Here is an 18,020-nt window from a genome sequence, read left to right on the forward strand (position 1 = left end):
CAGAAGGTTGAGTCTCTTCCTGTGTCATGTTAACTTAATGCCGGTCCATTATTATGATCAATTACCATTACGTTTGTATGCATCGTATAGCGATATGGTGTGCCTGCGGTTCAGCTATATCTCACTGGACCTGAGAGAGCTTGGGCCCACTCAAACATTTATCTTCAGTCCGATGGTCCTTGTAGCAGCTTGAGAGGTAAGAGGGAGAAAACAATCACAATTGAATCTCAAAACAGTGTAACCAATTTCGTCACACAATAATCCATTCGACAACTAAATCTGAGATTAGTAAAATTTAAATTCTCAATGGACCAGGTCCAAGACAGATTTGCATCTGCTTCGTCCCCGTCTACAGTAACACAGCGAGCAAAAAACAGACGGGCTGGAATGCACCACAGTGTAATCCTCAAAGGTTGCACTGAATTCAAGCATTCCATTCATCACCATTTTGTTTCACTTTGGCACAGCTATCCTAGTGCTGCCCAACTCTTTACCACTAAATAAATGTTTTAAAGATCGACATACAATGCTTTCAGAAGATAAGAAAACTGGGGTTCCAATTCCGATTTTCCTTGCATGGGGCGAGTGCTCAACTACTGACTTTGATAGCGCCACCTCCTAAGATGTATTCATTGTTCAATGGCAAACTCGGCCCTGACTGTACCTCTGCACAGTGAAAGGAGTTAGAATGTAGTACAGGAAGCTCTTGTGCTACATTTACAGTAGATCTCCATTGGTTTGCAGACATTGATGGTCACAACTGAGTTGCTTTTTAGGTCGAGCCTGGGCAGCGCATGCGCTGCTCTGTGGCATGCTATATTGGAGTACGGAATAGAAGCCCCTCCTACTCTCCACCCACATTTGTCATTGGCTTGTGTCATTGCCCTTCCTAAATGCTGGCTTCTGATTCATTAATAGGCCTGTTAGTCCCTCCTTACTACCGCCTTGTCTTCATTTGGAACCTCCCATGAGGACTGGCCCTTTTACTTCTGTTTTTACACGGTAACTCTTTTTTAGTCTTTTAGCACTATTTTCTTTAATGAGTTTCTCCTACTGCAGGAACAACATGCTTTCCTGCAACTTTCAGCGCGCCATGCACGCTTTCACTTTCCGAGCAGCCCGGGGCAATGACGGCCGCTTCTTTGAATAGGTCTCAAATTTACAAGAGTTTGAGCTATTGGCATTTTAAATGACAATGCAGTTTATTTATGTGTTAATTAGCAAAACAGATAAATAAAAGGCATTGTGATTTACAATGCCAATAGCTTAAACTCTCCCAAATGCGAGACATATTGCACTGCAAATGCTTGTTCATTATACAGTTGCCTTGTATAGACACTAATACAAGCCTACCAGAGAAGCGTTACCATATTCCTTTTAAGAAAAGGCTGAAGACCCTATGTTTTCAGCGATGATGTCAGTAATTCATATTCACACCCAGGAGGACATCTACTCCAAGCTAGCTTTGATCTGAAATCTCATTGAGTCCACTGTCAGCATACTGAATTGACAGAATTGTATTAGGTTATTTGTTAATAGCTTTCTAATGTGCAAACCATACTCGAACCACTTTATAAGGGTAAATGGCGTTTACTTAGCATGCGTTACTTCGCATGCCATTACTACGCGGACGTTAGTACGCACGCGTTTTTAGTTCGCATACCTTTCCTACGAAAGTCGGAACAGCGACTTGCGTTAGGGGGGGGAAGGTGTTGGATTTAAAATCCAACACCTACCCTAGTGTCCGCATAGACTGAAGTTGGAATAGTAAATTATACTATTCCAACATCCAGCACCCCCTACTGCAATTCGTTGTTCCGAATTGCGTAGGAAAGGTATGCGAACTAAAAACGCGGTCATACTAACGACCGCGTAGTAATGGCATGCGTACTAAACGCATGCGAAGTAACGTCATTTATTCCTTTATTAGTGGTATCTTGGTGATTCACAAGTGAAGGCCATAGTATTACACTATAGAATCAGTGAAAGGTAATATACTAAGGAGCTTAAGGAAGCTAGTACCAGGTTACTTCAGAAAATGGTATTACAATAAAAGTGTACATCGTGAACAGTTATAAGAATTGAATATACAATGACAATACGTATGCAGCTCTTCCAAGTTTAGAGTCTACGTCATAAATTCAGTGTATGGGAACATGCTTGGAGCGAAGAAAACGTGTAGACGGTAACTGCTGGAAATGTTGAGGTAAGAGACGGTTAGCCCGGATCTCGAGAGAAATGGAATTTCACAGCAAGCGCTTTATGCTTTGTGAAGAATACGGGCGCCAGAGAGACGCTCATTCTTGTATCACAAACATCTCCCGAAATAGTCATTTTTTATGCCAGGTTTTAATATAGTTAAGGGTAAAGGACGAATGCAATCATTTTCAGGTGTTATGTCATGTATGTAGCTCTTAGCTTATATTGCCTAATAAGTATATATCTAGGGAAGTACATTTCAACGCTTGTTAACTATTTTATAGCTAACAAATACCATTCTTCATGTGTCGTAAATTCTTACCAAATTGATGACAAATGGATTTTGAAAGCTATAATAACTGTAGACGGTTGACAAATCTTTAGCTAAACTTGGCAGCAGGTACTTGTTTCACTCGAAGGTCCTGAGGTGACAGGGTATCCTGGGCTGATGGGGGATCCAGAAGCTGATGATCTGTACTTCCGTTTCTGATCGTGCTGCTGCTGCATGATCTCCCCTAAAGCTTGTCCCGTGCATGATCTTCTGCAAATCCTCAATCGGTGCACAGCAGCTTCAACTCAGGATCTACCCTTCACTCAGGAGCTGCCTGCTAGGTTGGGAGCTTCCTCTAGGGCAGAGTTGCCCCAGCCATTGGGAAGGGTGAGCCCAGGAGGGCAAGAGGAAAGAGGAAACAACAGTTGCCCGTCCTCTGTGCTGTCTGGCTTGCTTCCCTGTGAAAGATTGCTTGACTTTAGAGCCCATAATGATCTAGGGCAGAAGTCTTCAAACGTTCAAGCTCCCCTGAGCAAAATGTCCGGCCCCCACAAAACGTTTATGGAAAGGGTCGGGGGGTTATTGGCATGCCTGCATGCAATATTAGGATGTAGGAGGAGGGCAAATGAGATCATTTCCTGGGTACCGTTTATTTAGTTCGTAACCTACACTAGAATGAGAACGTTCTAACAGCGCAAATGCATCAAACAAAAATAGAAATTGACCTAGAAACACTGCCTCTCATAATTGAAGTGCACTTGACCCCTCTCATCCTTAGGTCCCTATGCAATTGCACCTGCTGCAACCAATGGTTGCTACTCCCCTGCATGACTACTTTGTCTCTTTCGCCCATTCTTCTAGGCCATCACTCAAGGCCCATAGCCGTAAGTCGCTTCTGCTTTATTAAAACAAAGGATAGAGCCCCACATCTTGACTCTCCTTCTCCGCATGTGTGTGCCCTGGGCTTTAATACTAGCTTGAAAAAATGGACTTTTGCTTCATTTTTGTGAAGTAATACAACCATAGCTAGGGTGCAGTGAGCCCCTAGCACACCTGGCCCCTGATGATGCCACGCCGGCTGTACTAATGATAGTTAGGGCCCTGTGGTAGGCTACCTTCTCCGCAGCTGTCCCCCACCACCGCCCTCCCAGATAATCACCCCAGGCCTGAAGCAGGCTGTTTTTGCTCCTTTGTGTTTAAAGAGCCCCACATTTCACCCCGCCCCTTTCCCCTTGGCCACCATTACTAAAGCAGCACTGGTCCAGCAAGGGTGCCCTGGGTCCTAATACTAGCAAGTGAAATGGGCATCTGCTCCCTATCTGAGTAGGAAGAATGCCATAATTGGGGGGGTAGGCCTCTCACATGCCCAGGCTCCAGTGCCACCTCATCTACTGCACCAATGATAGATCGGGTCCAGTAATGCAGGCTGTCTCCTCTGCCACGATCACCTGTAATCACCACCTGCTCCTACCCCCATGAGGGTCATCCTTCTGAGGCCTGAGTAAGGCAGCATCTGCCCCCTTGTTAAAAAAAATACCAAAAAAACTTCACTTCAACATATTGGCCTCTCTATTCTCACCATCACTCACACGCAGCAATCAAGACAAATGCAATTGGGGTGTTGTGGGCTCCTCACATCCCTGAGCCTTGGTAGCATTGCACCTTTTATATCAAAGAAAGCTATAGCTCCTTGAAGCAGATTGAAGACCTTTGATCTAGGCGCAGGGGGCAAAAAGAGACCACTTTACCTGCTGCTTACTCATTTCCCTGACACATACCCGAGAGTGTGGGTAAGACTGCTGCTATCACCATTCAGAGCTTTGGACCATCAGTGACATTTGGAAACATTGGCAGCCTTAGGGTCATTCCTCACAGTGGCCCCCTACACAAAATGTGTATTGTGGCTTACTCTTATTTAGGGTTGACTGTTGGCATACATCTCAGTTTCCAGTGGAAAGTCCTGTCTAGTCACGAAAAAAGAGCTCTTTATTGTGGAGTCAATCGAATTAAAGGTTGTAGTTGTTGAGAGCTGCATGACTCTTTCCAAAGGTTCCAGTTTAAGTGCTAAAGTGTTGATCTCCTCCAAACTATATGATCCCACAAACCTCGTAGAGTGCCCTGTGTGCCAGGGTGGTATTCGTTTGTCTGAAACTAAGAGGTCATTATGCTGCACTTCTGAATAGTTCAAACTGGTTGCTAGTATTTTACATCTCATGTAAAAGATCTGAATCATTCTACTCTTCAACATGCTCTTTCACCGTGTAAATACTGAAACGGCAAACATTTCAGCTCTTTCTTTAGTGACTGAAAGGTCTCTGCACTTCATTCACAAAACGTCCTGTGCACATGCGCAGGGCCAGGCTGTCCTTTCATTCCATCAGGCATTCCCCGGGTGGCCTGGAGACACTGAGGCCGGTTTTTGAAAGCAAAGGGCCGCGGTTCCCCCCTTTCACTAGCTCTCCTGGGTTATTACAGCAGGCACGAGAGAGAGAGAGAGAGAACAGTGAAAAGGAGAGTGTGAGAAATAGAGAGGAGAAAGGAAGCAGGGCTGGTTTGGACGTTTTTTGCCACGACTTATCACAGGTTCAGCGTTGTCGGAATGTTGGCTTCTCAAACTGCATATGAAAATATTGAACATTTACCAGGATTCTTGAATTTCAGCAGTTACCTATTAAAGGTTGTGGAGCTTTTGTGGTTGTTCTGCGGTGACTCTAGCTGCAAGGACAGGTAAAACCCATGAACTTTGTATGTATTTATTTCACATACAGCATTTCAGGTAGTTAGGGGTTGGCAGCTCAACGTAGCTGGAGAAAACTGGGCACGCCTTCACGTGTAGGAACAGAGAAACAAACTCAGCAGACATAGAATGCAGCCTGAGATTTCAACACAGGATTAGGCAGCTTTAGTGCTATGTTGTTAAAAGACCTATTGTGGAGAATAATATTATTTGCAGTGGGCTTAAGATTAGCCCATTGCTTCTCATTGGCTGGCTTTCTTGGTAATCGCATTTGCTTGCTTCTTATCCAATGGCTTTCCATACTCTTCTTGGAGCACAGCTTCTTTGCCATTCTTCTGATTGGACGACTCGTATCCTACCATTGATTACACTTAGGAAGCTTAGCGATGATGAAGACCATTGGCAAAAAGCACTGGCAATCCAATAGGCCTGCATTGACAAATCCAAAAGGAGAGATCTTTTGGCTTTGCAAATGATTGTTTTTTAGTTGGAAGGAAAATATGCTTGGAAAGGAGAGATAAAAGCAGCTCTTGTCTCTTTATCGGCAACCCAAATATACTGTTATATTGTTTTAAACAGTAGGTAGTTGGTATGATATGCTTCTGTTGTTTCAAGTGATAATTCAGTTTGTTTATATTTATAGAAATTCTTATTTGCATATACAGCTGCGTTAAAACGAGGAGCTGATGTATTCATTTGTCAATTCACAAACATGCAGTCTTGATATCACTACCAGAGAGCGCTGTCCTTTTAAACTAGATATACCAGTCCTGCTTACTTGATTTTTTTATGACAAGGGGTCACAGAGCAGCTGTTCCTTTCATTTGCAGTAACCTATAGTAGCTTCACTGAATCGGTTTTCCATTCTGTGACCCAGCTTATTTTATAATTCTGCATCTTACATACAGAATCCCCATATACATGCCTCATCCGGGTGAATTGGACAGGTAATTGCTGCGCGGACCCCCATCGAAGTCCTTTACATCGCTTAGTGGCCCAAACCCTTCCTTAATAATAATATCCCCACCTTGAGGATTACTGTTGCTCGTTACTTTGAGTATAATAGTGATATCTGGATCTGAAGGAAAGACACTGTCCGTGATACATACAGCCAGTGAACATTTTGGAAGCTTTGTTTCACAGACCATTTGAATGACACTTTGTGACCCTCTATATTTGGTTGAGTACCTAAAGTGAATATTTATGCCCTGAAGAAGTCCCTTGCTATGGACGAAACGCGTTGGCTGTCTTCAGTATATGAGGGTGATACTTTTGAAGACAATAGAAGAAAATAAAGACAAGAATCACACAAAGCTTACTTATTTGATTTTGGTTTGTTTCTCTTCTCTTTATCATTCTCATTATTTGATGTGGTGCACTGCTGCGTTTATCTTTTGTTACTTGAAACCTTCGGGTATGCGCACCTTGGCCGCAGGTGCTTGTGATGTGTGCACACTCTTTGAAACATTTTGGTGAACTGTATTTTTTGGGAGCACACGTCGGGTGCATTCTTTCTGGTTCACTGCCTCTACTTTAATGATGATTATCTTACATACAGTAATCGAGGTCCCTGGTGCAGTGTGCATTTAGAAATGTGTGGCAACATAAGTGTCTTAATAATCATATTATTATTTCTTCTTTCCTTTTACCAAGAAAACTGCGGCTGATGGAAAGAGACAGGAGGTAATAGTGCTGGATTCAAAGCGAAGTAATGCAATTAATATTGGCTTGACTGTGTTACCTCCTCCAAGGACGATCAAAACGGCCATTTTGAACTTTGACGAATATGCCTTGAACAAGGAAGGGATAGAGGTAAAAAAGGAAAAATTGCTGCAGATTCCTAAAACGTGACATATGCTGACCTGTTTTGTCTTTTTCAAGCACAGATTGTCTTTTATTGTCACAGTGTCTTTGTATTTGCAACATGATGGGATATTATTTGTGCCTTACTTAGTTTTTTTTGTGTCCCTCATGGACAGTTTGTTCCAAATGCCGACAGTGTCTCCTTTCGATAGTTAGTATATGTTTCCAGTGTACATCCTGACAAAATATTGACCAGTCTGATTAAATGTAGATTCTATTGTGCAACATTTTGTATCTCATGTTATTCCCAAATATTGCATGAGCAGAGGTGCTGGTAACTTTCTGTTTTCATGTGTTTTCATCTAATTGTAAAAATACAATGTCATAAAAATTCTTATTGGAATTACCACAAATGGGCATAATTATGTTAGAGGCTGTGGCTATGCACAATTAATATGTCATTTTCTGTTTCCTTATTATGCTCAAGTCATATAATCCCATTCTCTGTAATACGGATTCGCACTTTTAGCATTGCCGTATTTCAAAATGTTAATGGAAATTCCTGGCTAAATTCTTCTTAGGTCTCGCTACAGATAGTATGAGATGATTGTTGCAAGTCATCAATCCATCAAAAAGAAGTATAATGTAGTATAGAAGAAAAGTTGCCATTGGGCAGGACTCTGGAATTGAAATATCATGCATCAATTTCCATAGTTTTTTGGTTCTGTCTCACTCTCCATTATCTTCTGGATAATTTGCATACTTAACAAAAATAAAATCTAGCTCAAACGAATGAATAAAAAATTACTAACAACGCATCTGCACACATTGCCGCAAAGTGGCAGGCCTTTTGGCATTCAAAAGCAAGTCACTGTTTAATTGCTGATTGTTGTATTTTAGGTGTTAACCCGATATTAAGAAGCTGACATCCTTTTCCCATTCAGTGTTAACATGTAATAATGAAAACATAGCAAAGTAATACTGTTTTCAAAATTTGTCACAGTACGCCTCATAATTTGCCTTTTCTTGAAGCATAATTTAATCAACCCTTCCTCATAAATTGGGCCTTCCCTGCCACATAATTCAATTGGCCCGGGCTATGGGTCAACACTCTTCAGCCATTGGCTTTCATATGTTGTTCATTGTATGCTATTTCTTGCTGGGCTTTTCATCATGGCTTTATCAGTTTGAGCATGCCTAAATTGTCCAGTTTGTTTCCCAATTAGATTCTGATGATGGGATCAAGTAGTCATTTGGTTACACTGCAGATGCAACATGATATGCAGATTGAAATTGAGACCTAGTTTATGTTGTTAGATGTATTTATTTTTGCTGAAACAATAACAGTTTAACTTCTGTTTGACAGCTTCATTGCCATGGTTGAACTGGGACAGAAAATAGGTTGGGGCACCAAATTAAAAGTGACCCACGTTAGCGAATCAGATAGATAAAACAGTGGCCCACATTTGCAAATCAGGGCAGTTTTGAACTTGCAAATACATCCTGTGTGGTTGTTTTTGTGAGGTATAGGAGACCATGCATTTGCTCTTGCTGCAGACAATGTTTCTGATAATATCAGAGAAATCAACAGTAAAAACCAGCCTACCAGACCTGAAAACATCCCAGAAAACCAGTCCATACACTGACCTGTCAGGTCAGCCCATCGGGCACTGACTGATAGCCCTCCATGCCAGTCCGACCCTGTTAATTGATTGTTGATTGAATGTCTATGCCTGTCATAGAATAAAGTAACACTGCTATTCACTAACTGTTTTAATAAGAGTGCTGTGTCTGGAAGATGAATCTGGGGTAGGAAAGCAACAGAGCAGTGCAGATAGAGCATGGTTGAGTACACTGTACAGGCCTTAAACAGTAAGTGGTGTTGGGAGACTTTGCAGAAACGTAGGGTAACATAACTTTGGTGGATTTTGACTGGGCACACAGTGGTGGTGTATGTTACCACAGACAAGATGCAAGGGTGCAGTCATAATGCGCAAAGTAGAAAGTGCTTAACAATCAATGTGATAGTAGGAAGCAGGCAGTGGGTTAAAGCAAATAATCTCCAAAACAGTGTTGAAGCATTAAGCAATGGAAGAGGTTGTACAGTGGGTAGCTAGTGATGTGGTGGGTCTGGTGTTTCCTGGTCAGAATGAGCAGCTTGTTCAGTAGTTAAGGTAGTAAGCAGATGATGCCCCAAAAAACACTATTCGTCATGAGGTTTATAAGGGAGGGAAGATGTTTTGTGATGGGGCAAAGAATTCCAAAGCACGGGAGAATAGTTGGAGGATACAGGTTTGCAGCTTGTGTCTTTCTTGCATAGGGGTATTTTAGCCTACCCATGGCTTGACTGACCTTGAAGATGGAGTACCTGGAATATTTGTTGGTTCAGTAGTATGGATCCTTCCCGATGTAGGCACTGAAAATGGTGCCCTGCCTTGAAGCCTCTGTGAGGCTAGTGTGACTAATAGTGGTTTATTTGACTATATTTTCTTCTCACAGTGATGAGACAGTCTGCCACGTCTAAGGCTACTTTGAAGAGAGGCATGATGGTATTTGTGATATCCAGTAGGAGTGCTGTGCTTCCATTGTTCTGTGACGTCGAGAAAGTTCAGGGAGAAAGGGAGAGACTTTCCTGAGCTGTGACAGCTGGAACCAGATTCCCTGAGCTTTTTTGTTGAGAGATTTGAAGAAAAGGCAAGAATCCATGTACAAATGTGATGTTTTCATTGATTTTATCTTAGGGGAAGGGGTCCTTGGGATATAATGTCAAGTTACCAGCATGTATATAGCATATTTCTACATTTTTATGGTTCTTTAGTGCTTTAGTAGTCTATTCTCCCTTTAGGGCTCTGGAATTCTCTTTGCCCTTGTCAAGGTGGTTTTAAGGAATTTTCTTGACAAGATAAAAATGTCCTTCCATTATATTGTTTAGTAATGTTTTTTATTTGCGAGTGGTTAGGAGGGTCAATCTGATCCTGTCATCGATCTTACAATATATTTTGCGCAAGGATGTGTATGCCAAAAGACTTAACCATTTGTTATGTTCCTCAAGGATGCTTAGTTGTCGTTGATCAGCCTAAGAAGATGTTCCCATAAGAAACATTATCAGCCAACTATACAACTTCAATGCATTGTTGTGCATGTGTGTGTGAAGTATATTTAAGCAAGGTTATTTCTGTTGTCAGCTGCATACTGTTTTATGGTGTATGTTGACGAGGACGAGCAGGAGACCCACATAGACACAGAACAAGGGAGCGGTGAAAGACTGTAAATGTGGATTTTATTCCTTAGGTACGGTAAAGTAGAATGTACTGGGAATCTGACGGTGGGACAAAGCATTTTAAAGACTGCCTTTAGCTGGCAACAATTATTAACTTCGGCGTTGCTTGGTAATCTTGTAGCTTTTTTTCCAGGATGGAGATGAAGCAATATGTTGCATTTTGGACATTTTGGAGTCTATTGATGCGATTGAATGGCAAGCTGTTTTAGAGGGATTTTCTGTAGTCCAATCAGTTCACCAGAGTTTCGTCTATAGATGTGTGGTATTCATTGCAGGTGAACTGTACACTCTTTGGAGCAATTTTAGTTGTTGGAAATAGAATGCAAACACTGCTTTGATTTGGTAGAATATCCCGAGGGCAGCATCCCAAGAGTATTCTAGTTTCTCACCTTGGATTTGATTGGGGCATTTTCTTCACACAAATTTAGAAGAAGGTAGATATAGTTAGTTCTGTATAGGAGTTGGAAAGGGCATAAACCAGGATTCTGGTCTTTGAAGCATTGTGTTTTTGGCTCATCTAGGTTTCAATTTCTTTTAGCCCATTTCAGATATTAGTGAATTGGTCCTCTTCTCCTGTGACTCTCAGGTATATTTATGGCAAACACTTCATTGCTGTTAGCCATTTAATGCATGCAAGACAAAAACTAAAGCTAATTGAAATGACTAAGAAAATTATTTCAAACAAATGCTTGCTGTATTTTCTCCATGCGTTTTTGTCTTTTTTTAGGGAATGATGCAATATTTTACTCTTTTTCATCCACAAAAAAACATATTTCTGCTGGACTTTCGACAGAAATGTTGTAACACCTGTGCTTAATTTGAGCTGGTGGTTTCCGGTGCTCAGCACCTAATTGTCAACACCGGCGCTAATGGCAGTCTGCCACATGGTGGTGCTATTTGTCTACTACTGTCTTCCTCCCCATGTGCGAGGTACAGTAATCCGATGCACCATTCTTAGTCGTCTGGATTATTGTAACGCCTTGCTGCTTGCTTCCCCAGTTTATCTGATTCGGAGGCTTCAACGTATCCAAGCAACTGCCGCAAAACTAGCCCTTCAAAGACCACGCTACTCATCCAGCACCAAAGCTCTGGCTGAGCTCAACTGGCTGCCTGTGCAACAGAGGATTATGTTTAAATCCCTGTGTATAGCCTTTAAAGCTCTTCATGGCCTTGGCCCTATACCATTGCAAAGTCGCTTTAGATGGTATGCCCCCTCGCGCATTCTGCGCTCTTCCTCAGCTAGGCTGGCCCTGATTCCCAAGACAAAGAGAGCTACTTTGGGAGGCAGAGCTTTTAGCTATGCGGCTGCTCGACTATGGAATGGTCTCCCCCCAGAACTACGACAGGTTCATGATCTGACACGTTTCCGTGGACTGCTTAAGACCTGGCTGTTCCCTAGAGCCTAATTTTTACCTTGCCCTTCTCCATCTCCTTCCCTCCCTTCATTATGTCTTTAGCGCCAGGATGCCCGTGGGGTTGCAGTGCGCTCTATAAATATTTTTACATACATACATACATAAATGAGCACCAAAATAGTAGTTAATTAATTCAATATACATTAAAAATGGCTACTAACTGCCCTTCAAGCCATTCTTATAGCTTTAGGGGGTCTGGAATAGTCTGAATTGTCATATGTGTAGAAGTGGGATAATTCTCACATTTCAAGTCCGTAATCTGTAGCTCTCAATCAGTCTCCCATTTTACTTTCAAATGATTGGCTTGTGGGGCTCATGGACGCATGTTTGCTGCAGGCAACATAGCCAGCGCTGCTGTATCACTAGGAGCTCCTGAGAGGCAGCATGTTGTTGCCGCCATGGAACCAAGATGACCTGCAATAAGGCCCTCAAGTCGCGAGGTGTACAAATAACGCCCCCTTCAGGATGTAACGTACAATAAATCTACTGGTTGAACCATTGCAGCTGTGCAGGCAATTAATATGGCTCAGTCTGGAGAAGCCAACCCGCCTTCTCCTACAGGACGCTGCAACTAACCTAGCGACATCCTTCGTCTACCAGTCCCCCAGATCAGTTACAATAGCAGTGATTCCAGGTCTCCATCGATACTTAGCAGCTGCAAATCCACCATAACTCTGTCCATTTAAACAAGGGGAATCCCATGTAAGGAAAAGGAAGTGGACATTACAATGCGTGGTTAGCTTTGTGAATTTGGGGTAGCCCACAAACATGTTAATTTATGAACATTCACCAACTGCTTTCTGACTCATTCCCTCCCTCGACTTGGCCGGAGATTTGCTCATGCAAAAGTCGAAGCAAGTCCATTTCTATGTTGAAAAGAGACCTCCCTCCACCCAGTTGGTGGGGTATGGAGGAAGGGATTTTTCCAAGTGCAAAAATGTTTCCTCTGGAAAGCGAAAAGAAAAATAAATGTGCTGTTGCTTATTGGTGTTGTCTTTTCAGAAAGTGAAAGTATATCCTTGCGTACTGTTCTGCAGTGAGTAAAATTCTTAAGCCTGCAACACATTTACAGGATACTCTTGGAAACCTGTCAGTGGTGCTGGTTTCCAGGCTAAATCCTGGAATGGTTTGTGATTTACCAAAAAGTGTAGAAGCATGTTCAAGCTGAGGGTGAACTGAGGTGTGAATCTCTGCACTATATACGTGTACAATATTTTGAATTCTGTCCAGTGTGTTATTCTCTACAGTTTCACAATCTTTGCCACTGAGTAGCACTCAAAACGTTTCCTACACACAGATAGACAGTCAAAAGTAAGGCAGATTGAATAAATTATAAATACCAGATGCAGGAGCATGCGCATGATGCAGTCAATCTATTAGGATTCATAAAGCATGGCTAATCATTATAGGGTGATCTACGACCAACACCTTTATCTGCAACCTGAAAAAATCAATTTTTGAGATCTTTCTATAGTCTGTAGCTTTTTGCAAGAATTCTTTTCAGCATAAGATGCAAGTTAACACAGAAAATGGACCTTTGACCCCGTCAGTCATGGGTTTGTTTCGGGGGAGCCCCAGTGAGGCATAGGCTCAATAGGTTGCCAGTCATGTTTTGCGACCAACCCATGGGATTTTGCAGATGTTTACAGTTTGGCACAGACGTTTGCATTAGTGTCAATGATTAGCATAAAAGTAGTCCAACTCTGTGATTAAATGTTCCTTGTATTGGCATGCATCAGTGCTCTTATTTAGCATTCTGTTTTTGTTGGCAGCAGCAGCATGGAGCTGCTGTGAAAAAGTATGGTAAAGGATGAAGCTGAGTGAAAGAGAGAGGCCAACCCTTGCCAGGTGGGTTAGTTAGGTTGCCATTCAAAAAAACAAAATGATGGCACATCTGGATACTTTCAATAAGTGTCATTGAAACCACCACTTTTAACCTTACAATAAGGGGGAGTTCAGTGCTTTCATTAAATATATTGTTATTTATAACAGCATCCCAGAGTCGTCATTTATATATGATATCAATGCCAAAGTCCGAAAACTAAACATACTAAGGATTCTAAAGTTGTGGTCTCTTGTTCTACAGGCCTAAACTATTAAAGACGCTCGTCGAAAGAAGGAGTAGTCTGCCCAGCATCTTGCTACCTCTTTCATCTCTTACCAAAATAGTATAAATATCCTTCTGCTATAGAAAGCTGGTCAAACAAGCATTGGCAAAGCCAATAGGTCTGGCATGCAACTGCCATTCTGTGTGCATGCATAAACACACTAAAACCAGACCTGTTTGTCGATGCTTCCTGAGACAAGCCTTCGCCACACTGCCCACAAGTGATCACTGATTTAAAGCACTCCGGAGAGGTGAGACTTTGGAAATTACCCACTCTCCACCAGTGTCAGGCTGTCTTTGTCCGCTCTTTCTTGCATTAGTGTGCCACAAATATCATTTACCTTTCCAAGCCAGTGCAGTCCCCAGTTGTATTTGTCTAAGATCACCCTGAGGAGACTGGAATACAAAAAATAATTGAAACCAATATACCAAATTAATAAGTACTCAAATTCAAATTCTAAATAGCTTTATTCGGTGACAACAAGGCAAGCACCATAAAAGCATACAAACACATATATATCAAGAAGAGAGAAATACATTCTGATTAATATTCGTATGCAATAATTAATTCTTTTAAAAAATAAATACCGACTTGGACTTCGTGGGGAGAGTGTGCGATAAAATAGCAAATCCAATTTTCCGCAGTTTTTTATTTTTAAAAGACGATCAACCACAAATTCATACGATAAAGTGGAAGTGCAAGCTGTGCAAGAATATACGGTTGGGAAAAGATGTCAATCATCTTCTTTTTCATACAGCAAAGCATCCAAGAGTGCATAATCTTTTATTTTTCTAATTGATTGTTGTATGAAGCATATTAAAGAACTAATAATTTTAATTGTATCCAAGCTGCATATAAAGTTAAACGGGTTCTTATAATTATAAAGCATATTTTTTTTAAAAAGTGGTTTCAATACAGTTTTTCGAATATCCTTATAAAAAGGGAAAAAGAGCATAAAATGCAGGGTGGACTGTAAAGTTTTACCATCACACGGGCAGGGTGGCAAGGTCCTCTGCCATTTCTCTATGCTTGGGAAGGCAATTAGATAGTGTAAGGTGGTCACCCTTAACCTTGTCAGGTACAATCTATGCTGTACATTCTGCACCAAGATAAGGTATAACTGGGTACCTCTCTTGTAGGGGCGTTCACTGTAGGCTGCCACTGTCTGTTTTTTCATAGCCATCCTATCCCTATCATATTCTGTAGCAGTGATATATCTTAATTTCAGATCGCTTTTGCTGTGTTCCCGTATACTTAAGGGGTTATTTGTATTTACTTCACATTTTGTCAAAAGTTAAAAAATGTGACACAGCCATGGTATTTTCATGTTTGTGATTAGATCTCTGGCAAACTGTGTTTCTTCTTTTGTCAATATACTGTGCCAGAGAGTAAGAGCAGCTATATTCAAAGAATCACTTAAATATGGCACGCACAGTTCTTTATGTACAATCATATTTGAAGTTGCGCTAGGAACTGCAAGTAATCTTGTTTTCATTAATTTGAAGAGTTATCGTATTTGCTCTCCCCCATATTGCGGCTCCATAGTTGACAGCTGGGACACATTTACTCCTATATAAATTTACAATTTTACGTGGTGGTTTGTTCCCAAGTTTTGTTGCAAATCTAAAAATACCCTCTGAGGTCTTTAAAAATTTCATTTTACATAATTCAATGTGTGAATTCCAAGAGCCGTTGTTGCAGAATAACAACCCCAGATATGAAAAAGTCGGAGCTCTGTTTATAAAAACCCCTCCCACATGATGCTGTCTACACTTTTGTCTCTTGCCTCTACATGACATTACAAATGTTTTTTTTAGGTTCAGCTGTAAATCTATGTTAGTCATATATTGGGCAAAGTTTTCTATTAGACATTTTAGACCATTTGCAGTCCTGGACATTAGGACAGCATCGTCCGTATATAATAAAACAGGGGTGGGGCGTATTCCAACTTTTGGGGCATCTACTACCAGTTTTTGTAAAAACAAGTCCACATTGCTTATGTACAGGGAAAATAATAAGTACTCCAATAAAGAGGGTGTTTCACTTTTGGAAATTGGACAGTGGATAATACATTGCTAATATATCTTACAAAGAATTACAGCAAGTTATGTATGAAGAGTCTTTCTCCCCCAAACTTGCCATTGGTTGGTTATAATCACTATTATGTCTTGAACATAAAGATGATTTGTGAGAACTGTCTGAAGCTGCAGTGTGGGCTTACTTTAGAAATTTCTGAGTTTTTTTAGATCAAATTTAGTGCCACTCTCCTTCACATTTAAGATGTATTATGAACAGGAGACCTCGCCTGTTTCTACGGGAAGCAGTTATATTGGCTCTGAAGCGTGAGACTGGCACAGAGTCGGAGATGCTGGGTGCTGCTTTTCAAACTGAACTAAACTGGTGTCGGCTTTTGTCTTTATTGCCAAAATGGACTTCTGCAGGAAGGATTCCATTTGCCTGTTTTTTGGATGAGCTCGATAGCAATGAGGCCTTAACGGAATGTCATAAGCAATTCTGGGCTTTGAAAAGGACCCTCAGGAAATCCCGTCAACAATGTTTTGGACAGTATGCTATAAATCATAACAAGAACATGATTTATAAAAAGAAAATCAGAACCCAAATGTATTTCTTTTTGTAAACAACCAGAAAAGATTTCTGAGGTTAAACACAATGTCCCTTGTCAAAAAAATTAATCTGCTAATCTAATTGGCATCCGTGCGTCACGTGACTTGGCCACCATCACAAATATATAATCCAGTGTAAAAATATTCCAGGAAGAAGTCAGGGACTGAGATCATTACTGCTGCATACACTATGAAGAGTATGCAGTTTCAGAGCGAGAAAGGGTCCGGGAGACAGGAGAAGGGTTGAGTTGGAGAAAGAAAAAGAGCGAGGAAGAGAGAAGAGGCAAAGTGACATTAGGAGAGGGTGACTGGGAAATAAAGAGAGCTTTAAAGCAAGAGAGTGAGAAAAAGAAGCAAATGGATGGGAGACAGTGAGAGAAACTATGAAAGGGAAAAGAGGAGTGAGCGCGAGAGGATGACGTGGACTGAGGGAGGCAAGAAGATAAAGAGCTGGGAGTGTTTAGAAGGAACCCCATCTAGTAGTTGGTTATCCTCATCTGTTCTATGTTCTGTGATCTTTATGGAGCAAATCTTTTATTCAGTTTGTTAGATGTACCAACTCGAATACACAGCCATTCGCCTACAACCCCGGGGGCCGGCAGCATAGTGAGGATATCAAAGCTCATATGAACATACACAACTTTAAGGCCAACTCCCCGGAGACTGGCAGCGTTAGTAAAAGAAGCCTAATGAATAAAACCCCAAAGGAAAAACCCTCCCGTCCACCCACCCACCAGAAGAAAAAAGAGGAAGAGGAAAGGAGATAGAAAGAAAGGGGGAGAAGAGGAAAAAGGGTTGCCCATACCGTGTTCCCGCAAGTGTCAATCAATGGCCTATGCCCACTCGTCCATCCACCTCCCTAGCCCCCTAAGGACCCAACCGAAAGAGAACCTAGCCCCGATCAGAAGGGATTAATTTGAGGATTTGCAAGAGCTTGGGGCAGGTGACTTAACGAAGGTCCTTCGATAACAATGTAATACCTTCTGTGCTTGGGCTAGCGAGAGTCGTTCCATAGCTAGGGTCATCCAAAGTCTGTGAAGCCATGCAGTGTGATCCGGGACTGTATTTGTGCCCCAATGCGCCAGGATCGCTTGACGTGCCGCCAGCAATGCCAAAGCCATCTGTCTACCCCTTATTGACCGTAGCGGAAATGTTATTGGGTTTGAGAGCCCCAGTAGTGTATAGGCTGGGAAGCGGGGGATTTCAGTCTCAAATGCCTCATCGATGTCTCTGAGAACCTGTTCCCAATACCTTTCCAGGCGCGGACAGTGCCAGACGAGATGTACAAGAGAGCCCGTGAGGCCACAGCCCCGCCAGCACATTTCTGTGTGATTCTTATCCCATTGATGGATATGGGCGGGAGTGGGATACCAGTAGGTAGCGACCTTAAATGCCGACTCAGGACCAGCGGTGTTAAAGGCTGTGTGGTGAGCCCTGTAATAGATATTGTCCCATTCCTTATCCATGAGGGCTCGCCCTAAGTCTGCCTCCCAGCGAAGTTGGCCTTTTGTACGCTCACCCTTCTGGGTCGGCACTAGAAGAGCATAGAGTTCCGCTTTAAGATGCTTGTCGTCTTTCTTGCG

General features: G+C 41.9%; 1 protein-coding gene across 10 annotated transcripts in view; it reads left to right on the top strand.

Annotated features, from left to right (window-relative positions):
- FHOD3 (formin homology 2 domain containing 3) overlaps positions 1 to 18,020 on the top strand; it is a 1,229,746-nt gene that overhangs the window by 1,077,573 nt on the left and 134,153 nt on the right. For all 10 annotated transcript variants that reach the window (XM_085606822.1, XM_085606824.1, XM_085606823.1 and 7 more), the window contains one exon: positions 6,861 to 7,019. In XM_085606822.1, coding sequence (XP_085462948.1) covers positions 6,861 to 7,019 — 159 coding nt within the window. The remainder of the gene's footprint in view (positions 1 to 6,860; positions 7,020 to 18,020) is intronic.

The sequence above is a fragment of the Triturus cristatus genome, chromosome 5_2 (assembly GCF_964204655.1).
Source record: "Triturus cristatus chromosome 5_2, aTriCri1.1, whole genome shotgun sequence".
NCBI classification, from domain to species: Eukaryota; Metazoa; Chordata; class Amphibia; order Caudata; family Salamandridae; genus Triturus; species Triturus cristatus.